The sequence below is a fragment of the Lagopus muta genome, chromosome 6 (genome assembly GCF_023343835.1).
Source record: "Lagopus muta isolate bLagMut1 chromosome 6, bLagMut1 primary, whole genome shotgun sequence".
In the NCBI taxonomy this organism is placed as follows: domain Eukaryota; kingdom Metazoa; phylum Chordata; class Aves; order Galliformes; family Phasianidae; genus Lagopus; species Lagopus muta.
This window is the reverse complement of record NC_064438.1, coordinates 25,359,782-25,385,429: the sequence shown is the minus strand read 5'-3', so window position 1 is coordinate 25,385,429 and position 25,648 is coordinate 25,359,782. Positions and strand designations below refer to the sequence as shown.

At 38.7% G+C, this 25,648-nt stretch overlaps 1 protein-coding gene across 1 annotated transcript; it reads left to right on the top strand.

Moving 5' to 3' along the window:
- Window positions 1-82: 82 nt before the first annotated feature.
- LOC125694788 (cytosolic phospholipase A2 epsilon-like) lies at window positions 83-17,788 on the top strand. The gene is made up of 21 exons (XM_048948468.1): window positions 83-109; window positions 404-490; window positions 3,354-3,426; window positions 3,868-4,004; window positions 5,382-5,513; window positions 7,988-8,028; window positions 8,442-8,484; window positions 9,198-9,282; window positions 9,849-10,015; window positions 10,133-10,225; window positions 10,584-10,621; window positions 11,797-11,932; window positions 12,249-12,388; window positions 12,511-12,733; window positions 13,400-13,514; window positions 13,640-13,777; window positions 14,277-14,384; window positions 15,160-15,351; window positions 15,859-16,025; window positions 16,168-16,348; window positions 17,550-17,788. The coding sequence occupies exons 1-21, from the start codon at window positions 83-85 to the stop codon at window positions 17,786-17,788; spliced, it is 2,562 nt and encodes an 853-aa protein (XP_048804425.1).
- The last annotated feature ends 7,860 nt before the right edge of the window (window positions 17,789-25,648 follow it).

The window sequence follows — 25,648 nt, the reverse complement described above, 5'->3', positions numbered from 1 at the left end:
TGCTGGTTGGAGAATAGTGTGCACCTGGAGCCAGCTGTCAGCTGGACCACCACACCTCTGCTTTTTATGAAGTAGAGGTATAATGGGATCCTCAGCCTACTCGCCTCTGGTAAGAGGAAATCAGCAGTGGGATGGGATGATGTGTTTGGCTATCATAGTTCAGATGCCTGAAAAGCAAAGTGCTTGGTGAATTTTGGTCCTTAAGTGCCAAATATGTTTGTAGTGGGCAGAGTTATTAGTTAAAGCAGCTAGTAGATGTCACTGAGCAGGTAGCACTTCATCTCATCTCGAGGAGAAGAGAAGGCCTCCTGCTATTGCTCAGGTGGATCTCAGTAGAAACTAAAAACTGGGGGTTGTTGGCTGGTGGGTTTCATCACAGTCCTTCTCATTTCCTCATCCCCAGGATCAGTTCATCCAAGCAAATAATCCACGCAGGAAAATTGAGATCAGGAAGGGGAATCGTGGAAGACCACGCAGCGCTGAAGATGAGGTATGGAGTAAATGACTGCATCTGGGTTCCAAGGGAAGGGCTGGAGGGTACAAATAGCAGCTGTGACACCGAGAGAGAGTCTTCCATCAGCATCTATCATCATCTCTCCTTGAGCGTGACTGTTGTTATAAAAGGTGTTATGTTTTATCGGTTGGTTAAGAGAATTTGTTTCTTCTGTGACTGTGCTCCCTTTGGTGGAGAACATTTGCAGTGTCATGGGGGTTGGGAAGGTGAAGAAGATGAGGAACTCGTGGTTTAGATGCAGGGCAAGGAACTGGGAGAGCTAGATGTTAGTCTTGATTTTATGGTTACATCGGTATATGATGTTAATCATACCTCGCAGAACCCAAAGATGCCTTCATATAATTTTTCCTTTGCTTCATGGAGATGGATCATCAGATGCAATGTATTATTGAGTATCTGCTTCTGAAAATAATTTGAAGCCTGAGTTTTTATGAAATTGAATTATTAAAAGCTATTGGAATGTACTTGAATGTGGTATGTAACAAGTTATTTTATTTTTCTGTGTAATGGCTGATTTAAATTATATTAAATGGAAAAAAAATAATATATTATTTTTAGTATTAGAGTTTCCTGCATCTGCTCCCTTTCTGTAGTCAGTGTAGAATTACGAAGCTATCTGCTTGCTAGATCTACAATTAGACCAAGTTGATCAGGCTCTGAGCACCCTGCTCTAGCTGTAGGTGTCCTTGTGCACTGCAGGGGAGTAGGGCTAGATAGCCTTTAAAGGTCTCTTCCAACTCAAATGATTTTACAATCTGGGAAAGCAGTGAACTCATTACTGGCCAGCACTATGGAATAATATTGGCTTTTATGTTTGAATATTTTCTTAGTCCTCCAACTGCCTCTAAGCTTTCTCTAAAATATGGGCTCTGTATGATCCTAAAGCTAAGGATTAAAAATCAATCATTTGTATTTAGGATGACAATTTGTGCTTTCTCAAATTCTGATCACCAGCTCCTGTCACATTTTCTATCTCCACTTTAGAAATGTTGCTGTTAAAATCAATATTGAGGTTGATGGGTTTCTTCCAAACCAGCAGGTTTTGGTCAAATCACAGTTCTGAGAGAAAACCACTGGGTTGAGAATTTTCCACTGGGCTCTAAGTACCATCTAGGATGGTGACACAGTTTTTTAGATGGTAAATCTGCTCCTGTCAAGAGACTCACATATCGAAGTAAGAGGTATACAAGGAGAATCTAGGGAGGCAATTTATTAGAAATCATGATACTAAGATGATTTAATTACTCCTTTCAATTTAATTAATGGAGTTACTGCTTCTATATTTTACTTCTGATGTTCTTCGGGATTATCTTGTTTATCCTGTAACCAAGTATAGGGTTGTTCACAGCTGTATCAGGGTGTGGAAGGGAGAAAACAAAAAAGGTTTGGGTCACGCAGCCTTCAAAGATGCCGCCGTGTACTGCCTTATGATATGGGATATCAGTATACTATTGTACCTCAGTGCTTCTCCATGGTGAATCAATCAAGTCAGCCTATTGTTTTTCAGTATGAATGCATTTGTATACTAATTTATTATCTGAAAATCCTAAGAAAGCCAGGGCATTGTAAATAACATTTACACTTTTCTTTCTTCTGTATATTCATATGAAATTTTAACTTCTGCTCTTGCTCCTTTGTGTTTAATTGCCTAATCTGACACACAGTCCATTTTACATTATTTTTCCACTTCCATCATATCAAGTGTATAATTCAGTTTGTATTTGCAGCCTTCCACTATCTTAAATTGTTTATAGGTTTTGTCACTTACTCTTTCTTCAGTTCTGTTTTTCTTTCAGCTCTTAGTTTATCGGTTTATGGCCCGGTAATGTGGTTTCATTTCAATCAATGCAGACCCTACCTGTGGATGATGAGCTATCTTTGTTAGTGTCACAAGGAGCCAAAAAAACCCTGCAGCCTCTTTTGCCTTACAGCATATCATCATATCACTGAAACACAAGAGACACTTTGTAGTGAGCTGGACCTTCATGTGAAATGAAAGAGCGCTTACGCAAAGCCTCTGATTTCAGCCTTCCTTCTGCCAATGTACCTGGAAGAGCTCTGGAGTCCATGCTGGGATGTCCACTTTTGGAATCTTTCTCTTCCTTGTTTATTTTTTATGTATTTATTAGAGTTACATAATTTGGTATAACCAAAGACACGGAAGTGTTATGAATCGTACAGCCAGATTGGCCAATAGCAATGATATTTTGAGTGGGATATTTTATAAGGGAGTGGATCTGTCCTGCTGCTCAGTAACGTTACATGGCTGATGGGTGCAATCTCTGCCTGAGGAAGAAGAGAATCCCATGGCCCCCAGGCTGACAGGTTGGAAACTGCTGTGCTGTAATCTATTGGGCTCTGTTGGCCTGAAAGCTGAGAAGCAAACCCTATAATTTGGAGGTAGATGGATTATAATAGGGATAAATACGTAATGGCTTTTAGTGAAAACAGTTTTGTTTTTTCTTACTACTCCATATTAAAAGTTAACCTTTAAAACCTTTAATATTAAAACAACAACAAAAGCCACGCAAACAAAAACCCCAGACAACAAATCCAAACAAAAAATAATACCTCCCTCACCCAACTCGAAACTTAACCTTATGCACAACTGGTGCGTAAACTGCAATCCAACAGGTTATGGTGTCAATTCATGAGAACCAATTTCTGAGTGGAAATAATTACAATGAAAACATATTCACTGCATTAATACATGAGAACAGTGTATGATTACTAATTTTCTAGATATCTTCTCCTTTGCTTTGCTATAGGATGAGTTGTGATAATTACGTCTGAGTCCTTTGCTAACATGCTTTTTTTTTTTTTTTCTTTTATTTTGCAGCCAGAAATACCACAGTTGTGTTGGCTTACTGTAAAAATTATAGGTATGAAGAATCTCCGCAAAGCAGACCTGTGTAAGTACCATTGATGGCATGTTTGTATCTCAGTGCTGGAATTGCTGCCAGTCAGCTTAATGCTCCTGGGTAAAAAAGACCCCAGAATTTTATTCTTTACTTCTTGAAAAGTGAAATTTCAAGAGGTGAAATACAACATGCACTTTGTTGGAACTTGGAACTATTTAAAAGTAAAAAAAAATTTAGAAGAGCTAGCATACTTATGTTCAAACTGTATTTTGATGTTTGTTACCATATAGTATTAGTAGTATTGAAGTAGATGTGTTTTTTTTGAATCGACGTACATCTATGTAAAGAGCTATGAACTCAGAATGTTTACTTTTGGGTCTGGTGAAGTATTTAGAAATTCTCAGAGGTTGGGTTTTTTCCTACTTGGTTGGGCAAAAGAGATTAATAAAAGAAGTACTGCTGTGATAGTCACACAGCTTTCTGTTAACCCAGTGAGCCAAACTGACTGCTACGTGAGGCTATGGCTGCCAACAGCTTCACACCAGGAAGTCCGGACAAGAACTGTATCCAACTGCAGGAACCCTGTCTGGAATGAAACCTTTCACTTCATGATACAAAGTGAAGTGAAGGTAAGCCCCCTATCTGTTCTCATGAGCTGAAACTTTTAACAAGGGATGTTTTCACCTGCTGTGTGTCTCTGGTACCAGATGTGTGCTGCAGGAATATATAGGAGGATGCTGTACTGATGTTAGAGACCTCAGCTAGCAAGTTCCTGACTCTCTGGAAACATTTATTTTCATTTTAGCCATGGAGTAGCTGAAAGCTTTATATGTGCACTATTTTTCTACCTAACACCTACCCAAAAACACTTTTGTATCTATTTGCGTTTTCATTTCTCCTATGAAGAAAGGTTGAGGGAACTGGGATCATCTAGTCCATCCTTTTTCTGCTGAAGTAAGTTCCTTACAGGAGGCTGCACAGGAAAGCAACCTACTGTAGTCTCACCCAGTACAGTCCTCAGCTACACATCACCAAAGCAAATTTTGGCTTTTATTCTTACAGCATCCCCTCCTCCTTCTCATGTGCAACCCAATGGGTCCTTTTTCCATGCTTCCTGTAGAAAACAGGAATCAGAATGTAACCTGGAGATGGGTCTCAGAGCCCACTTGTGAAGCATGAGAGCAAAACGGATCCTATCAAGTAGAACATACCAACTACATAGCCAGCAACTATTCTTACAGCACTTGCTATCATATGTCATGCTATCCTTAGAGAATAGGACTAAAAAAAGTTTTTGCTTCTGTTGGAGTGATCTGATCAAAGGACAATAGTGAATTATGGGTTTGAATTTATTAGTAGGCTTGAATAGGTAAGATAAATGTACTGAAGTTTGACCTTCTCCATCCTTCTTGGTTTCAGCTAACCTCAGAGAAATGCAAACAGCTGTTCAAAAGCTTGTGGCTTTCCCCTCTCAGCACTTGCAAAACAAAGATTAAATGAGAAAATTTTCCCTTTCTTTGGGACTTGAACTCGGCTATGCTGAGGAGTAGGGTGGTGAACGAGAGATGCCAAAAGCTTCAAAGAGAACAAGGGAGATTTGCAACACATAGCAATTACTGTTTCCTAACTGTCAGCAAGCATGCAGATTTTCGTATTAATTTTCTGCTGTCCTGATTGCTGTATCGTCTTTCAAAGACCAGTCACCATCAATTGAATCAGAGGTCTAAAAAGCTTTTCAAAGTGTTCGTAATATTTTCTTATTAGCAACCCTGAGGTAGTTTTTTTAATTTTAATTTTTTATTTTTAAACCAGTGCATTTTCAAAAGCCTAATAGGCTGTGAGACATCAAACTTTACATCTAACATACAGACTTATAATAGAATCATGCCCTTCCTGTGCTTTGAAAAAGTGTAAACTGGACAGTTGCAAGAGACTCTCATGCCTTCCTTTTGAGATCTCTTATCCCAGAACAGTCTGTTTACATCATTCTCTGCTGCTCCCCTCAGAATGTGCTGGAGCTGACAGTCTGCGATGAGGACACCATCACATCTGATGATCAGCTTTTGACTGTTCGCTTTGATGTAGCTAAAATCCAACCTGGAGAGAAGGTTCGCCTGAGTTTTGAGTTGAATCCAGAGGTAAGAAACAAAAAGATGAATGAAATGAAGTGGATAGTTAAAATAACAATATTTGTTGGAATTTACTCCTAAGATAGTATCTATATTACAGTTATCTAATTGAATGTTTAATGATAGCACATAAAAACTATTTTAAAAGGCCTATGTTAAAGCACAAAGTTAAACACTTGAGGTTTAGTGGAAGCCAGAAACAGTTGCTCCTGTGTTGCATTTACAATTAAATGCAGAATGGCTTTTCCATGCTGAATTTTTTGATATTTGAAAACTGTTTCTGTCTTGCATCAGAAAGGAAGGCAACCGTTACAGTGCGTATTTTGCAGGGGAAAAAAAACAGAGATAAAAGATAACACTTGATTAAAAATTTTTCTGCAAATCTGCTTGATGGTTGTGGTGAAGTGAGTCAGCCTCCTCTCCCGTATAGCTAGTGATAGGACTAGAGGGAATGGCCTCGAGCTGTGCCAGGGGAGATTCACATTGGATGGTTGGAAGAATTTATTCTCTGAAAGGGTGATCAGGAACTGGAATGGGCTTCCCAGGGAGGTGGTGAGTCACTGTCCCTGGAGGTGTTCAGTTGTACTAAGGAACATGGTTTAGTGCGGAAATACTGGTGGTAGGTAGACAGTTGGACTGGAAGATCTTGGAGGTCTTTTCCAGACTTGCTGACTCTATGATTCTAAGCTGTGAGTTAGCTCTGAGACGTGTGCAGTAGTAGCTTAGCCCAATGGCTTAGCAAATGGCAGTTAGGGAGATAGGGCCCAGTGAGCTGTGTCTCAGGAATGTTGTGACCAAGCTGTACTTATTTGAACCATGCAGGTACCCTTGAAGCATCACAGACTGTGGTCTAAGCATGGCCTTTTAGAGCAGATAGGATTTTTTTTTTTTAATGACATAGTAATGAAATGTGCTGTGCGGCCTTAATAGTAGGTAGCACTGCCACCTCTGACCATTATGATTCATTTCATTTACCAAAGCTATCTCAAGCAGAGGGCTGAGGGCAGATGGCTAATGTCAGAACAAAGGGCTACTTCCTGCTTGCACCTCTTGCTCACTGTGCAGTTCAACAAGTCTTTCCATTGCTGAGCTCCAGGTTTCTCACCCACAAAAATGTGACTGAGATTTAGTAGAAATACAATTTATGTGTATGCTTACAGCACTGTAAGAAGAATGGAAACATAAGACAGGCACAATTAGGCATGTGTTGTAACAAAGGTTCTCCTGAATGTGGTTTCTGCTGTTTTTTGGACAAGGTTGGAAAAGACCATCCACAAGCTTGAATTGTACAGTCTGGTCACAATCCAACACTTGATGAAGTCTGTCTTTTATTTGAAAAACAAGACTGTTTCCTAAAACTCTCTCAGCCTTCTGTTGCATGCTGATGCAACCATTCTGTTTCTCACAAGTTGGAAGATTTGGGAGATACAAGTAAAAACAACATACTGCTGACTTATGTGCTGCATATCCAAGTCACCTGATGTTTCTCACTTACTGAAATGAAGTTGTAAATTAAAAAAAAAAAACAAAACAAACACATTTGCCTTCACTATAGAGGTGGTTTTACTTTGGCAGTTGCATTGCTAGAGTTGTCATGGTTTTCAGTCTCTTCACAAAATTAAAATAGGCTGTGCAGCCAAACAGAGAGGATGTTTGGTAGTAAAAGTTAGCTCTTCTGAATATGAATGTGAAATTTTACCACATGGATATTGTCGGAAAGAGATTTATGTCTTCTACTAATTGGTATTTTCCTCCCTGAAAGTGATGCTGAAGATATCTGGTATGTGTTTCTTGGGCAACATTTCTTGGATTGGCTGCCCCTCCATATATGTGGGTGACTGATCCAGTAAATTGCCTCAGTTAAGGAATATTGTTACTCAGCCCCTCTCGTATGTTGATGCAATACTTTTCTTCTCTTATTGTTCCCTGCCCTCACATTCTTTCCCCTGTTTCTACTTGATTTGGCCCTTTGTGAACTCTCTCTCTCACCCCACTTCACAGCCTCAGTCTTCCTATGCTAGCAATTTTAATGCCCTATGCCAGACTTCTCACTTTTAAGTTTAATCATGCTCTGCAAATTCTTCTGTGTTAATGTAGATATGATCACCACTTACTTTGATTTATTGTCAAATGTGTTCTACATCATTCACTTGTTATCCCTCCTTTTCTCTGTACTAACTGACTTGTGTCTCATACCACTGATAATGAACAGCAGGGCCATTACCCTCTACTTCATGACACTTATTTCATTCTTCTGCTTGGGAAGACAGCTAGTTTGCAAGCACTAGAATGGTAGAGAGACATGAAACAAAAGAGTGGCAAAAGAAGGCTCCACCTACCTATTTTATGACACAAAAGTGGTGAGAATAGCAAATATTGTGGGAGAGGATTATGCAAAAGCACTGTAGCTCCATCAAAATAAAATTTTTTAAAAAGCTTATTTTGTTCATTTTCCTTAAAAGAAAAATAACTCTTGTTTTCAGAATCAGGAAGAACTGGAAGTGGAATTTCTACTGGATAGCATGTGAGTAAAGTCTGAATGTTACAAAAGTTGTTATTGGAATACTTGATGTCTCAGAGTGATAACGCAGTATTTGGGAAGTGGTTCCCTGCACCTATGCTATGACATCCCATCTTGTCCTCTTCCCAGTGGTTCCCTTTCTGTCCTGAATCGGGTGGAATTCCTCCTGTAGTGACAGTCACGGTAACTATTAACAGCTGAGGATGGGTGTTAATTTTGTAACAGTTTTAGGAGAGATGATGCTGACTGGAGAGGTAAGAAAGATAGAAAGACAGACTGTGATACAGCAGCTGGTGGCACTTGGCATCTAGAACTGTGCTCAGAGTCATTAAAAATTAAGCATTAAAAATATTTGCATCTGAAAGATTATCACAACGTACCTACTGTCAAATAAACCTTATCCTTTTTCTTTTCAGTCCAGGTGTATCTGAAAAAATAGTCACTAATGGTGTGCTAGTGGTAAGCGTTTTATTTTTTTTTATTCTTAAGTAGAGCAGAACTGAAGGTTTTGGTTGGAAGAACCATGCCTTTAGGCATAGCATTTATTGTCTTTCAAATAAGACAGAAGTAAGACTGTGGAACTTTGAATTTGGTAATGTTTGTAGTGCATTCTATGTTGGGAGAGAGAGACATCACTCAATCGGTGAGATGCTCACTGATGAAATAGCAATAAACATAAGGAGAAGTCAGTGAATCCAGTGCCACTGCAAAATTTGCTACTGGATGCCAATCTTGGAGCTGGAGGCTTTTCTCACACCATTTCCAAAGTACTGTCTGATGTCTTTATGCTGCTACTTTGTCCTGTGCAGCACCCTTGGGAAGTTGCAGCTTCAACCTAGAGATTGTAAAGTACAAGCCCATTTGACCAATTGTTCTGCAGAGCTCATAGGCATCCTGCTCCTCATTCTTTTGTAGGGGAAAATTAAAGCACAATCTAGATGGTTGAAAAATTCCTTGTGTTATTTGTTGGAGATTTAATGATATTTAATGTTTTTTATGGAACAGATCTTCAGCTTTATTCTCCATAGAATTGCTTCCATGGTATATACAAACCACCTGCTTATTCACAGGACAACATGGCCAAGTATGGTGTAGCCATGGGACCCACAGATCCTCAGTGAGGATCCTAGGCTGTTTCTGTGACCAGTGATTTTATTGCTCGTCTCTTCCAGTCTCGAGAAGTTTCCTGTGTGGAAGTACAAGTGGATGACACAAAGATGAGGAGTCCATACACAAGAGAGGCTATTGATTTAAATGGTCTGTTAATGCTTTTTGTGCCATGAAAGATGCAGACAAATGTAGAGCATACTTGATGGCTTTCAGTCTCCTCTATTTGCATCTGTGCTGGTAGGGGATTGAGGTTTATCCTGAATTATCCACTTGTTAGTGGTGAGAATCCTCTGCAGATTGCATGACTGCATAGCTTCAGGGAAACTGGAGGTGGCTGAGAAAAACTGAGAAACATGTTTGTAATATGATGGTACAGAAAAACCTGTGATGAGGACAGAAAGAAAAGGGAGACACGACCAATGGGATTGAAAAGATTGTGGTGGTGGGAACTCAGAAGATTTGAAGACTACCAGTGGCATCAATTGGTCTAACATGAGCTGTCTCCAGCATAGCAGGGAGAAGCTCCAATACTACATTGGCCTTCTGGCGTTTATTCAGTTTGGCCCTTGTTTATGCTAACTGGGTGTTGAGAGGGAGTGTTGTGTGAAGGAAAGCTGACTACAGCGGGGCTGGAATGTTACTCAAGTTGCTTTTATTTGTTATTTTCTTAGGGACAGATGTAGTTATCATTACTCTGTACTCCTTGTTCACAGGGAGAAATTTCACCTTCATGATGAAGGGATCCTATGAAGAAACACGGAACATTTCCATGGGTCCTTCCTGCAGCCAGAGAGGCAGTGATTCTACCATGTTCCACTATATCAAGTACAGCCAACCCAACCTGGATGTGATGTTGCCAAAGGAATGTTTATACTGTGGTGTATGTTTTTGTTTACAGACAGTAACAACAGCTAAAGTAACTTTAGGAGAAGCATGTTGAATTAACCCTTTTCTGGTAGATTTATACCTATTTTAATTTATTTCTATTTTAATTCAGCATGATGCAAACAGGAGGGAAAAAGATATAAATGGTCCTCTATCTGTGCCTCTGAATTCTCTGGACCTGGGAAAGAAAAGGACAGTAGTGAGAGTGAGTAACCTCTGACAGTATTTGGGATTATTTCAACAAAGGGTAAGCTGTGCCTACATGATTCTGGGTCAATTATTAATTTTGTTATTGAAAAAGTACTAGCTGAGTATATACATGCACTGCTCTGCATACACTTGAAAGTATAACTGGTATTCAAGGAAAAACTGACACTACTTCAGGTATATATTAAAAGCAGGATCTATTAATGTTTGTGTGCAGAAGGCCTGATAAACAGATTAATGATTTATTACTAGATGATATATCTGAATAACTGTTACTTCTAAAAAAAAAAAAAAAAATTGCCATTGCAGACGTTCAGTTGTTTAAAACGTGTGCTGTTGTCGTTCTTCATTCTCAGGGTGCATCTTATGAAGTGTCTGTGAAGGAAGAAGATGGGTAAATCTTACTTCTTCTGAATGATTACTTAGGACAATCTTTTCATAGTATGTTCTTTAGATGAAGGGAAGCAACAGTTTAAACTAGCTCATTATTTCAAAACAAGAAATAAAAATTGTAATCAACTAAAAAAGACTAAAATATAGGGAAGGGTTAATCATGTATGTTTTTTTAATTGATTGGTAAGAGCCCAGGATAGAATAAATGGTGCACAGTCATGGAATATAACAAGTCACAGTATTTTTCCTGATTTTTTTCCCTTGCTAATATTGATGCTTAAGAATGACCCTGTTTTGTAACGTTTATAATACAAACACATTTATATATAACACGCATTTACCAGAGCTGCATTAAAACAAGGCGACAGCAAGTCATTTACAGACTGACTCATAGAGGTTTTTCTAAGGGCAACATTACCCCCTCCTGACGAGTTTGCTACACTGCAAGCAGACTGAGAAGATAAATTGGAGCTTTTACTGAATATTAATTCAGTCACAGAAGGGACAAAATAACCTCTTTGGGAAGCAAACAACAACAACAACAACAACAAAAAGCCAAGCAAAATAACAAAACCCAACATCAAGCAGCCCCAAACCTGAAAGAGTTGACTTGTGAAAAGAAATGTTATGGAATTAATGATTCACATGATGTTCATAATTATTTACAGATATAAAGAGAAACATTTAAAAGACCTCTTCCTAAAAAAAAGATTTACAACTCATATTATCAGCAGAGAAGAGCCTAAAGCAGTATTAGAGTCAGATTAATTAGAGTTGCGTTTTTCCTGAAGTGCGTTGAGTTTTGGCAACTGCTGGGCCTCCCGAGCTATTCAGGAAACATGTACGTAGGAAAAGAGCATGAAGAAATGTCCAGATTTGAGGGCTCAATGTGAAGCAGCTTAAGTTTAAGTTCAGATATGTTACTTCCGTTTTGTCAGCATGGAATTTGATTCATCTAGTTTCCTCGTGATTGCATGAAATCTCTGTAGTAAGGCAGAAATATATGGCCTGTGATATCCTTCATTTGTTTGCATATGGTGGTCATCATGTGCATGGAAATGGTTTTTCTTTTAACTGGTGTCTTTTTGGTGCTAATTTTTGCCTGGCATCTCAAGCAGTAGCTCTAGAATTAACTTATATTAAATATGTCTTCTTTGTTCTTATCTTGTGCTCTAGTAGCAAGAATTTAGATTTGCGTTTGGGGTTTGAGCTATGTGCAGAGGAAAAAGATTTCATCTGTAAAAGGAAGAAGGTGGTTGCTGCTGCTCTAAAAAATGTTCTTCAGCTCAATGAAGATTTGCAGGAAGATGAGGTGTGTGGGACAACGGCTTGTGAACTTGAATTTTTCTGCCCCCTTTGAATGAAGAGAATGTGATATACTTGCACACCTATCTATATAGCTCCTCCATATCTTTTAGACTAAAGTGTATTAACCAGAGAACACCTGTATCCAAAAAATTTTGGTTTCTCCCAGAAAACCCTTCTTTTGATGCTGTGTGTGGGAGAATATTTGTCAACCAATTCTTAAGTGCTCACAGACTTAAATAGTGAGTAGAACACTCTCTAGTGAGTAGATCACTTCTCAATTTCATCCATTAATGAATGACTCCATGCCTTTGTGTGCTAAGCAGGTGCCAGTGGTGGCAGTCATGACCACAGCAGGGGGAGTCCGGTCCATGACGTCAATGTTTGGCAGTCTTCTAGCTCTACAGGAGTTAGGTGTTTTGGACTGCATCTCATACATCAGTGGTTTATCTGCCACAACATGGTAAGGAGAATTGGGCTTCTCTTTGTTGTTCATGTTAGCAAGTGATAACTAGAAACACGTGTATAACCTGAGTCTGTGAACTTTCAGATACCAGTACTGAATCTCAGTATTCTTTTTACCAGGACCATGGCAAAATTATATGAAGATGCAAATTGGTCACAGAAGGATCTCAGAGGGCCAATTGATGATATCCGGAAATATGTGATCAAGAGCAAATTGCACTGTTTCTCCACAGATCATCTGAAATACTATGAGAAGGAGTTGTGTGAAAGAAAACTAGAGGGGCACAAGCTCTCTTTCACAGATTTATGGGGACTCTTCATTGACTCTATGCTACACAGTGAGGTATTATATATCCGTCCCTTTTTTCCAGAGGATTTCTAATTTTTCATATCTAAAATTTTGGAACCAGTTATGCCTGAACAGGAAAGGATCTCAAAAACTGAGGTCACTTTCTTTTGATTTTTAGAAGAAAAACATGATTAGCCTAAAATATAAGCATGTGGGGGAAATGTCTGGCATGTAAAAAAGTCAAGGTGATCATGAAACTGATTTGCATCCTTTAACTTCAGATTAAATAACCGTTCTAGTAACACGTAGAGGACAGGTGACTCCGACAGAACAAAATTCAGCAATAGTCATACCAGCAAACAATAAAGCAGTATTCAATGGCTCTTAGTTGACTTTTATCCTAAGCATCTCCAAGCTAAATAGCTTTATGTTTCCTTAAATCAAGCCACAAGCTAGTGAATATAGAAAGAAATTTCCCTTATTTCCCCTCCAACCCCCATTTCAAAACAAAACCTCAGAAGCATCAGTGGTAACACTTTGGCAAGGTTTTGGAGAGTGCCAGACAGATCAACATGAATGCATTCAGGTAGTCAAACAACAGAAGTATATGGAGCAAAATCTGCTGATATTTAATAGATGTTTTATTGATAGTCCATCTTTCAAAACTATGGAAGTACATCATGTTCATCTTTTTCAATTATTTCTGTTCTTAATAAACAGGAAAATACTTATAAACTCTCTGATCAGCAACTGGCAGTGAATCAGGGGCAGAATCCACTGCCCATTTACCTGTCTCTCAATGTCAGGGATAAATTTAGCACTCTGGATTTTAAAGGTAATGTTTATTACATGCATTTTTTATATATCTAAGGAGCTTATTTTTAAGTCCAGATAAATGCCAAAAGCTTTTACTGCAAGTCCAAGCTAATAAATCTTTTAAATTTATTTCTTCCTTTGCAGAGTGGGTGGAGTTCACGCCTTATGAGGTGGGTGCCCTGAAATATGGGGCCTTTGTTCGCTCAGAGGACTTTGGTAGTGAGTTTTTCATGGGCCACCTGATGAAGAAGATCCCAGAATCCCGGATCTGCTTCTTGGAAGGTGATTTACCATCTTGGAAAAAATGTTAACTTTACAAAAATATAGTTGTCTGAAGGGAAAAAGCATTTAATAATTTTTGGTCTGCAACTGGAGCAATGCTAGTAGCAGATCATGTATTTAAGCTTCAAGCAAACCAGACAAAAGTAGCAACAGAAGAAGCAAACTTCTAAGATTGAATACAATTAATTTGCTCTTGTATTATTAGGTTAGAACAAACCAGAACGCAATGGAGCAGAACAGAACTGATCATCTGAAGTATATAAAAGTCAGATTGTGGTTTTAAAAGTAACGTGAGTTTTGAAAGTAGTTTAGTAATCCAGTCATTATCTGGAATGGTGTGACATTTTGTAGTTATATTTCAATTCATAATATTTTGTAAGTGAAATGGAGCTCATCTAAGCTGCCACAAAATTTGAATCCAAGTAGATCTCCACAACTTTGCTGTAAATGTTCAAAATAATATTAATTATGACTCCCTATTTTTCTGTACACTTTCAAGGCACGTGGAGTAATATATTTTCCCAGAGTTTTATGGATATTGTCTACCTCACGGGTCATTCAGAGGACTTCTGGCACAGATGGACCAGAGGCACTGAGGATGACATTGGTTAGTTATCTGGATTACTTTTTACTTGCATCTGCATTGTCTTCACATCTCTCTGAAATGTCAAGATTGATATTTTGAATGGGTTAAGGTTTATGGCCTATTTCTTAGGGAACACCAAGACTTTGTGAGAGAAGGAAGGCAGGAAAGAAAATGTTGTGCTGTGAAACAGGGGAAAATATTGGTCTGCTCACTGTTCAGCATCCCTGGCAAGTTCTGTTAGTTGTGAGAGGGCTACCACAAGACCTCTGGGGGAGAGAGAAGCTTGGCAAAGATCAAATTGATATTATGGCACTGAAACCCATCTCTGGCCCAGAAGACCCTGCAGAAAGACGTGTGTGCCCACTGTGCAGGGCGTAGTGGTGGTGTCCAGCACCTTGACTGGGGCTGCTACGTGCTGTTTTGTGGGTGCACCCTTGAGAGGAACTTCTCCATGTTCCAGCAGACAGTCTCCTCAGGTTGAGCTTACCTTTTTCTGCATGCTCACTGAACTCTGACAGACTGCTGGGCACTGATTCTTCTATCAATTTATTTAAATCGTGGTTGTGTGTTGCTGAAATAATCCTCTTCTGTGATTCATTACTGATGATTATGAGCTTGTTCTGCTTTGGGGGTTCACTGAGCTCAGAGAGTTAATTGTTACTTTTCATTGCCATTTGTTAAAGTACTCAGATAAACTCTTGATCTTAGACAATCAAAAAATCAGATTCCTTCTTTGTAATTACTGGTATTATAAAGACTGATGCAGACATAGACCATCTTCCCATTGCCTCTGCAGAGGAGCACCCTGCTCTGCCCACTCGACCTCATGAGCAGACAACTCGCTTATCCCTTCCCAAGGGTTACCTTTCCAATGCTCTTCGAGAAATGATGACAGGACGTCCAGCGGTTTCATACTATCATAATTTCATCAAGGGCTTGCAGCTACATAACAAATATTTGGAGAATGAAAGCTTCTGCATGTGGAAAGGTAAAGGCATCTGGTTTTAGATGCATTTTTGAAGGTAATTTGAGTGCTGATAACTGACGGGGACAAATATTTGTTAAAATACAGCATAAAAGCAGATTCTGACAAATACTATTATAACCAGTTAAGTAACTGCACAGTGGGAAGCTCTTGGTGGAAGTAGTTTGCTGAGCCCCAGGTTATTTAACTCTAGTCTCATTTCTGCCTTGGAAAAGCCACACCAGGACTTGCTTCGATTCCTAGGAAAGAATCACTAGTAACTATCACTGAAGCTGAGTTAAGTAGCCACGCATTTACACCAGTTGAAAGAACAGTTTAGTATAGCTTTTTGAATGAAGTTGAGTCTCAAAACTTCTCCCTCTCACTGATTCTCAAGCCTGATCCATAAAGGCTAAAATGTCAAAGCCTAAGATAAGTGTGGTCTCTGTCCTTTCTTTGTTATGCTGATTTAGAAAGAAATGGCCTTGCTCCTTCCATAATTAATTGCTAGTGTAAGTTTTTGACTTTCAGATACAGTGCTTGATTCTTCTCCCAACCAACTGAATGCAATGGATGACTACCTTAAGCTGGTAGATACAGCCTTCTTCATCAATACCAGCTGCCCACCGTTTTTGAGGCCAGAGAGGAAAGTGGATGTCATTTTGCATTTAAATTACAGCGGAGGATCACAGACTCTGGTGATGTTTTGAAATAGTGATTTTTTTATCTGTATGACTCCAGCAGATGAATTTCACATCTTTTTTTTTTTTCTTTTTTTTTTTTTTTCCTTCCTAGAAAACAATATTTTGATGAATTTTAATTTTCTTGTTGTTGATTCAGCCATTGGACCTATTCTCAGAGTACTGTTTAGAGCAAGGGATCCCATTCCCCTGCACAGAGCTGAGCCGCGAGGATCGGGAGCACCTGAAGGAGTGCTATATGTTTGAGGACAGCTTAGAGGCACCAGTCTTGGTATATTTCCCACTTGTGTGTGATACCTTCCGAAGATACAAGGCACCAAGTAAGTTTAAGCATTAATCAATAATTGATCTTGGTCTTGGATATGACGTGGTTTTTTGTTTTTTTTTAATTTAATTTTTTAATCCAAGTTATCCATTGAATTAATCACTTTTCTAAAACAAGAGGCTGGAATGTTCTCACTTGGCTCAGTCACCATATTTAAAGTTCTACTGTGATGGATATAATTTTGATTAAATAATCAGACTGAACAGATGAGCTTCAGAATTAGTAGCATTAACAATCACACTTTGAGGCAAAACTCATTTTTTGCTATCCACTGGCTGCTTTCCTTTGATAGTCCAAGAACAGGAGGCAGCTAATAAAGTTATATCCACTTATAGCTGACATTCTCTCTTAACAATATGATGATGATAATGAGATACTAATGGTCTGCACAGTTAACATGATAAAAATCCTCTAATCGTTTGGTTTAAATGAAAAAAAAAATTGAGAATAGAAAGGATGGAAAACAATGAAGTGAAGGACTTTCCAGAGTAGCAAGCTAATCTGATATCTATCAGTTCTGAAAAGCTGCCAGGTTATTTTATTTTGTTAAGGAGTAGAATAGGTAGTGATTTATCTGCTTCACTAGAAAAATCACTTGTCAAATTCACTTTCAGTTTGGCGATACTTTGGAGTGCATCATCTCTAATTTTATTGCTTACAATTTGGTAAAAGAGTAAACTTTCCTCAAAATAATGAACAAAATTAATGAACTGACTTATTGGAGAAACCTCATTAACTTCACCCTTCATTCTGTTGCATCTGCTTAGAGTGCAATATATCTCAACTGACTTAGGAAGAATTCCCCTTCCAAGGGTACTCAGGTGTCATTTTCCATCAGATAGTTGATAAGGAGCTGTCATCTCTGTGTACCCAATGGAAAAGCTAAAAAGACAAAATTATGTATTTACAAAAGTAAAATATTCTCATGGAAAACTGTAATCTTAGAAGCAAAGTATTTTGCATGACACAGTGGTTCTTCCAATTAGTTGTGGATCTGCTGTATTGAGACGTATTAGCAAAGTACTGGATTTTATTACTGCAGCAGAGGCAGTATACTTATGGCAATTAAATCTTTATCCGTTTTCCTAAAAGAATCCAGTTTCCTGTGGCTGTCACTCTGTATTTTACATTGCCTGCTAGGAATTTTGCATTGCAGTAACCTTGCTGTGCTGAACTTTGCTATATGCTTATTGCAGATGTGGAGCGCAGTCCCGCAGACATGGAGCAGGGAAGAGTAGATGTGTCCAATATTTTTGCTCCCTATGGCACTGGACAGCTTACATATACTGAAGGGAATTTCAACAAGCTGTTGAACCTCTGCAACTACAACATCCTGAATAACAAACATTTGATTCTTCGGGCTTTGAAAACTGCAGTGGAACGAAAGAAGCGATTTAAAAATTGTTCACCACCTCAGTCATCTGACCTCTCTTAAAGTATATTCGGACAATTCCCGTCTGGAGATATACAGATCTTTTGATAATGGACTCGTAAATATCCTGGCAACATGAATCTGTACAAAATGAACCTTCATGTTAACTTATTAAAAAAGAAAATCATGTGTTTTATTCAGTACTGTGTGGTAGGATTAATGCTGGTTTTGGCATTGGTCATAGGAAAATCATGATTAGTTTGTAAGACTGTCCCTAGTGTTGCAGTGAATGAGAAGGCACTTATGGAGATAAAGGGAGCTATGTTTCAACCTCACAAAAGTCTGTTCCAAAGTTACGTGCAGATCTTAGCAGTATGAGGTCTCTGATTCAGAAATCAAAGCAAAGATGAAACAAAACCTTCCTTTGCTCAAAGAGCTCTGCTTTTGACAGGAGCAGACTAGACACTGAAAGACGCTTGCATATGGCAAATGATTACTGAAAATGGTAGAATGGAACTGCATGTGATGTCCTCTGTTTTCTCAGTAGCAATCTTTTAGGCAGAAGTTGAACCTTCTTTGAATTTATAATTCTGGCTGTCACTGCATAGAGTCTAAATTATTTGAGTGATTACTATTCCAGAGTGATTAACATATCATATATAGGATGATTTTTCTGACAATTCTATGATAAAAATCATCTGTCTGCATCCATTTTGCTGGGCTTTTTTTCTGCACTACTGCCTGCTAAGTGGGTTTTGAAGCCGAGGATTCAGAAGCTGAGTTTTGAATCCTACACTTTAATGGGCTTGGAAAATAGCTCAAAAACCTGGCCTTTGGCCATAATCTTATCTTTATTTATTAACCTTCCTATACGTGCACGATAGCGACAAAACTCATAATAGCAGTTCCATTGACTTCTGCAATGTTATAATAGTCAGTGTGTAGCTGCTGCTACAGATTTATTCCCATATATCTAAAACACACAAGGAAGTATGTGTGTGAAGATTTTCATACATGTTTTAGATAAATGTCTGTTTAAAAAAGAGCACATAAGTCATTCTAAGAACTTGTTTTCTCTTGTGTTTAATAATATGTGGTGTAATAGCTACAATTCAAATATAAAATAATAATGCATGAGCCTACTAAAAGTTAGAATTACAGATGCACACATTGATGTATATAATTTTATTAAGTTCAGCAAACTCACTTCATTTAGTGATTTTTATCTGGGTGATAGTGCTTTTTGTTTTTGATATCAACAAACCAAGTATAGAGGGAACAAAAACAACCATGAGCTTTGCAAATGACCTTTGAGGAAGAAGAAAAGAAAAATGGCCACTTCAGTTGGAAGATTTTAAAAAAAATAATAATTAAAAAAAATGCAGGAAATTCTGCTCTTAAAGCAAAGATGACTGAGATGATAATGAGAGGTTTACACGTCCAAATTACTGGTACTTGCAAATACCAAAGTATTTGTTCAGTAACTGGGAGTGCAGTGCTTTGCCAATGCTGCATTCCATATCTAAATTCTTATCAGTTTTTTTCTTCTCCACTTTGCCATCATCTCATTCATTACACTGATGTGGATTTCACAAAAAGAAGGAAGTACATCCATCTGTATGCCGGCAGTGTGGTATGCTGCCAGTAAGTTAACACTGCTCTGGGAAAATTGTAACTGGTATTACTATCTCATGTGCCATGCTTGGAGAGTAATGGTAAAACTATCACCCAGTCTTAGAGGTCTTTTTTTTTTTTTTTTAATAAATTAAGCAGGAGATAACACCATACTTGGTTCCTTCTAAGCAAGTTCTATTTTCTATGCATTAGTTCATGTTCATTAGTAGTTATCTCCTTTCAAACTTTGCTGCTGTATGAGTCAAGACAGAAGCTTCCTTTCAGAAAGGAAACTATTGGTGGCAATCACTTGGACATGGCTCTAGGATGGCTGTATTCAAGAACTCTTTTTTTCTCAGTTGTTGCTAAAGTCTTTCATTCTCAACTCTGTGAACTTTACCAGCAAGATGGCAACAGTTTTCTGTGAGCCAAGAAGATTGGGAGGATGTCTCTCTAACAGTTCAACTGTTTCATAAGTAAGTTTATTTTCAAATAATAATGATGTTGGATTTAAATAAACAAATATTTTTTGCTATCTACTTAAAATGTATTTTAGTTATTTTAAAGAATCCTTTTCACAGTTCTGGGAAGATGTAAGAGAGGCAGTACTTTTTGTGCTGGGGTATTTCACCAACCGGTTGCTGGTGGTTGCAACACTTGGCATTGCTCCTGGACATTTACTCAACCAAGGCGTGGTGGTGATGTGTTGATGTGCATATTTGGCAGTACATCTAGAAAATTAGGATGGCTTAGAATAAGCTGTAAAAAGGGAGCCCACTTTAAGAAATTTGGGCCTGCTAAGCAAGCCACTGAAAAGTCTTACGCTGTCCAAACTAATTAGCTTTAACAATTTGATATTTTGACTTGAGGAAAATTTGGTCAAATCTTGGTTTTTGAGTAAGGACCGGACTCCAAGGATACAACATCAAATACGAAGTCAATATTTTCCCCGGCTCACCAAATTTGGTGGACTTTCTGTAGTGGCTTATGAGTTTCCTTTACAATGGACTCATTTGACTTCTTGTCTGGGGGAGAAAAGGCTTCTTTTTCTGTCCTGTTGAAACTTATTAATATTACTGTATTGCAGCAATACGTAAGTCATCCCTGTGATGCTATGGTGAAAGGCAGTGTAAAAGTAGAGGGGAAATAATGCTTGTTTAAATATAAATCAAAAATAAAGCAAGAACAAGATCAGTACCTCCAGTGTGGACATACATGTATGTTTTTTAATGGGAACTGGGGCTTAGTGATGTATTGGCCTGCACATGCACTAGTAATGTACTGGCATATTGGCTGGATTTTTGAAGTGATTCAGCATTGGTGTAATTGTTCTAATCTGGGTCCAGTCAGGTCAACAATTTCTTCTTTTGGAAACACTTGTTTGTGACCTGTCACACAAGCTCTTCTTAATGGGATGGCACTCTACTGGAAGCAATTAGCTGTGAATATTTATAGTCTTCTGGGACTCAGGCATTTCTCAGGCTGACTGTAGGTGCAGTTAACCCCTTAATTAGCTCATGACATAAAGTGACTTTGACAATATTTTGAGTATTGGTTTGGTCTCAGTTGAGCTCTAGATTTCTCTGTGAAGTTCCTAGGCTATGTGTCTTGCCATGCTTATGCTGCAGGAATTACTGGCTCATTAGTTGACACAGAGAGGTGTTTCACACCTCTTGTCTGAGAGGATTAGGGAAGAAAAAACATTGTCTGGACAGTTTCTGAAGTGTTGAATGAACTTGGGAAGGTCCAATGACCTCAGAATGAGAGAAAGAGGTGCTGCTAAGTGCTCACATCTACTCAGATTGGGGAGAGTTAGAGATGATGGTCATGATCACCTGTGTTTGAGTAGGGGCTTGGCTTTGAAAGTTTTTTTTTTTTTTTAAAGAGCTGAGCCATACTGTATATACTTCCATATTTTTGTATGGGAGACACATTCAGTTACTTCCTGTGAGTGAGTAGGAGGGGTGAGATCTTTATCTCTTCAAAGGATGTCAAGGACATGCAAAATAATTTTTAAACAAGTTTCTCAATACTTTTTGGAAGGCAGAATCCTCCTTCATATGTGTCATAATCAAATTAATGCCTTAGTAAAAATGTAATCCCCTCTACTCCCTGTCAGCTGATGTGATTTCTCTCTGCAGTGGCAGTGAATTTGCACTTCTCATTCTCGGGGATTTGGATTCACATTAAGTTTGAAGGTCTTCACTACTTACAAGAGGGTGATATACAGATTTTCAGATTTTTTTTTCTGGCCTCTGTACCTGGTCCCCTTCAGATTGTTTGAAACCCTTTAGCAATTTGGTTCAGCATGTTGTTTAGGTTAAGGAAAGAAAGAAAATGTCAGACAGTCCTGGAAGATCTTAACACATTGACTTTGGAGAAAGTGAAACTTAATTTGCATGATTTCTGGTGTGGCATAATTTGTTAAGAAATCATGTTTTAGAAATGTGCTTTAAATTAAAGAAAAAAAGGTTTCATTTGCAAAATTTCCTATTCAGTCAGCACTTCCCCAGAATCATGTTATTACTGATTGAGTGGAGCTCACTTCTCGTTCTGTAAAAGTGCACCTCTGATTCTGGGTGTTTTCAAATCGAACCACAGTCCACGATACTGACAATTGTTGTGATCCTGGCACCAGATTTCTTTTTAGCTAACAGCAACATCCATATCTCTCTCTTACAGCTCAACACTAGGAAGGTCTACGTGGAGTCTACCATACAGGTCCTATGTTTCCCACCTGACAGGAAAGAAAAGTATGGGCACTGACAGAATTAGTTCTGCCTTCACTTTGAGTGCATTGTAGAGTATGGAAGAGTAAGTATATTGAAGATGAACGTTTCTCAGGCTGAAATCTGAGACTATGGGGAAGGGGGTGTCATTATTCATCCATGGTTAAGCCTTCTCACATGCAGAGATTATAGCTTAGCTCCACCGTGCAACTGAAATTTGATTTTGATCTGCTACCTTTCTGGCTTGATTGGCAGGTGAAGGTCTGTGTAGATTGTATAGGTTACAGATCTGTTTTAAAATAATAATAATAAAAAAAAGACTGAAAGGCTAGAGCCAGAGAAGATCCTCCATCTGTAGAGCTGATGCTGTTTATTTACTTGTTAATTTGTGTTATTTGTTAACTCTGAATACTTCTTTCCTACTAAGACATCTCACTGTCATTTTATAACACTTCTCACTTGTTTTTTGGGTATTGAACTACCTTTGTGATTTAATTTAAACACTAGTCAAGGTGCTTAAGTGATGAGAGGTCATTACAGAGGTAGAACAATCATACTTTTCTCTTGTAATAATATGAAATCCCCCATTACTCATACATTTCTGTAGTCCTAGATGATCAGAAGGTGATGAAGGTGTATATGAGGTAATCATAAGATGTTGGATGTAGTTGTTACTGCAACTTATTGCAACTTGCAATTTACTGCACTTATGATATCCGGATAATTGTGTCTCTGTTGGGGACGGTAGTCTTTGCAGTAAGGCAGTTCAAATTAATTTTGGCTGCATCAGAACGGAAAGATATTCCTATTTGCTTCACTTTCCTTTAATTGAGACTGAGATACAAAAGCATGTGTATGTAGATGCGTACTTCAAAGCAGATGGAGAGCAGAGAAAATTACATCTTCATTTTTACTTTCCTTTACATTGCTCAGAGCTTTAAAGATTACTTCGCGTTTCCTTGTGTGTAATTGTCTCCCTAGTCTTTAAAAAGTGAAATAAGAGTATAAGTAGCATCTATATGGAGAACACTACTGGTTTTGAATTATTTACTCTGGAAATGTACTGGCTAAAAAAAATCTGTTAGTTCCAATATATGGCTTACTAGACTTTGAGTAACTTCTCCCACAATTTACTTGATGGCTGTCTTTGTAAGTCTCTGTAATTTGAAAAGAATTCAAGAAAAATCTAAAAAGCCCCAACATAATAAATTATACTTTGAAGTAGAAATCTTTTTTGAAATCACAATCCTAGGATGCATTTCTAACACTTGTTACACAACAGCAGGACAGACTGCAAAATCAGAATTTATTTGGACAAGGATTGTATAAGCCTTGCAGTATTACCTTTCCATGAGAACAGTGGTCGGCAGACAAAGATTCTTCAGTGATGAGAAAAATGTTCTGTTAGAGGTGTTATTTGTTAATGATAGAATGAAACGCTACTTACATCTGTTGATCATCATTCTTGACTTTTACAAAGCTTTCAAAGTTCTCTCGCGTGTGTGGGATAAGCTGTGGCTAAGGGAAGGCTACATCAGCTACAAAACTTGGTGATGGTTGTGAGTAGGAAAGGAAGAGGTACTTAAGAGCATGTTTTGGGTGTTGGAATAATTATACTATTTTGAGAAAGCAATCTGAATATTAAACTGTTCAGCAATAAAGATGCAATGAATGCAACACTCCAAATTACAAAGAGGTGATATCCCCTTTTTAGATGTTGTACTAAGGGACATGGTTTAATGGGTAAATATTGGTAGGTGGACAGTTTGACTAGATGATCTTGGAGGTTTTTTCCAATCTTGGTGATTCTATGTTTCTATGAAAGTAATGCTGGGCAGTATTGCATTGGCTTTGAAATAGCTGGGGTGGTACCAAGGGGCTGCTCTGTTTTGTGGCTGAGAAATGAACTAAGTAATGGGTTCTGATTGCACAAGGAGAGGATAGAGTTCCTCCAAAGGACTTTTTCCAGCGCAGCATCTGCTGTGGCAAGCTGAGGAAACCAAGCTGAATGACTGATCCTCTTTCATTTGATCAATAATGTGTGGTGGTTTATTTATTTATTCATTGTAGCAGATTCATACTTTATTTTTTAATACTGTATTTTCTCCAGAAAAGCATTCTTCTTTCTAAAGCTGGAAAAACTAGTTTTGCAAGAGCATAAATGGATGATACTCAACTGTGAGTGCTCTGCCTGGATTTATTCATAAGCATTTAACACAGATATAAAGTAACAAAGGCAGAAATTAAGGAAGAAGTGGATTATCCATCAGTATGAAAGGGGCTGATTTAAAAATACCTTTCGGATACCAAACCTTTCCTTACCACAAGCCCTGTGCCCTACTTGGGATCTGTGATGCAAGTGTTAGTACTACCCTCCCCCTGTCATCAAGCAGGGAGACAGGAAGGAGAGTGGCAGAGCAAGAATCTCATGTCACACACTCCAAAGTTTGCCAACCTGCAGACACATGCTAATGCAGGGCTCCTGTAATACATTGCCCTTACAAGCACTGAGTCACTGCACACTAAGTAAATTATAGAAATAAAGAATGGCACAGTTGGAGGGAACCTTAAAGATCATCCAGTTCCAACCCCCTGCTATGGGCAGGGCTGCCACCCATCAGATCAGGCTGCCCAGGGCCCCAGCCAACCTGCTTTGAACACCTCCAGGCACCCACAACATCTCTAGGCAGCCTGTGCCCCACCCTGCTGTGAGTACAGAATTTCTTCTTAACATCTAACCTGAATCTACCTTCTTTAGTTCAATGCCATTCACACTTGTCCTATCAAAAAGAGGCATCAGGAAGCATTTGGGACCCAGATGTTTCCGCTGTGGTGCCAGCTGGAGCTGCTGTGAGTGGGCACACACAGGAACCCTTTGTACGCTATACCTGCTGAATGAGTGGCTGTGCTCCCAGGGCCCACGCACTGAGCACAGCCCCTCCTGCCTCACCTATCCTCCCCCAGATTTCTCCTACTGCTTGTAGCTCCTGATTTTCTCTCACTGCACATAACTGCAAGCTTTCCTGGGAGATAATTCTTTTTTTTTTTTCTTCTTTTTTTTCCTACAGATAGACTAAATATCCAGGCAAAGGATACTGAGCATGTGGTTAGGTCACTAAGGCTAGCACAGAGATGTCCAAATAACGTTAGAAGAGCATGTATGCTGCAAATCTAGCTGAAGCACCAAGTCAGTTTACCTTACTGAGCAGCTTGCTGCTACAAGTGCTGGATAGAGTTCAGGGTATGGAAGGCAGCTTCTGGGATCTCTTCCCAGTGCTTTGGTAGCTTTGTGGTGAGGCTGAGAGCTGTGATTTAGTAAGTAACAGACAGTCGAGTTAACAGTTAGCAGTAGTATTTTGTAGAAACCCCCAGGTAGACAGGGGTTTCAGTGTACCCTGAAACACAAAGTAGGTAGAAAAGGAATCTCCTCATTCTGCTGACTCAGCTGACATGCTCCAATAGGCTGCAGGAAGCAGGGAGGGGACTGCCTAATGACTGGGAATAACAAAGGGGTGGGGCAGGAGAACCTGGTCATAAAATCCCTAATCCTCCACCCCTAATATGCATGAGGAGTTCCTGC

Coding starts and splice junctions, on each gene's coding strand:
- LOC125694788 (XM_048948468.1), top strand. CDS start 83: ATGGGATCCTCAGCCTACTCGCCTCTG. Junction 12,734..13,399: donor ACTCTATGCTACACAGTGAG/GTATTATATATC, acceptor CTTAATAAACAG/GAAAATACTTATAAACTCTC. Junction 13,515..13,639: donor TAGCACTCTGGATTTTAAAG/GTAATGTTTATT, acceptor CTTCCTTTGCAG/AGTGGGTGGAGTTCACGCCT.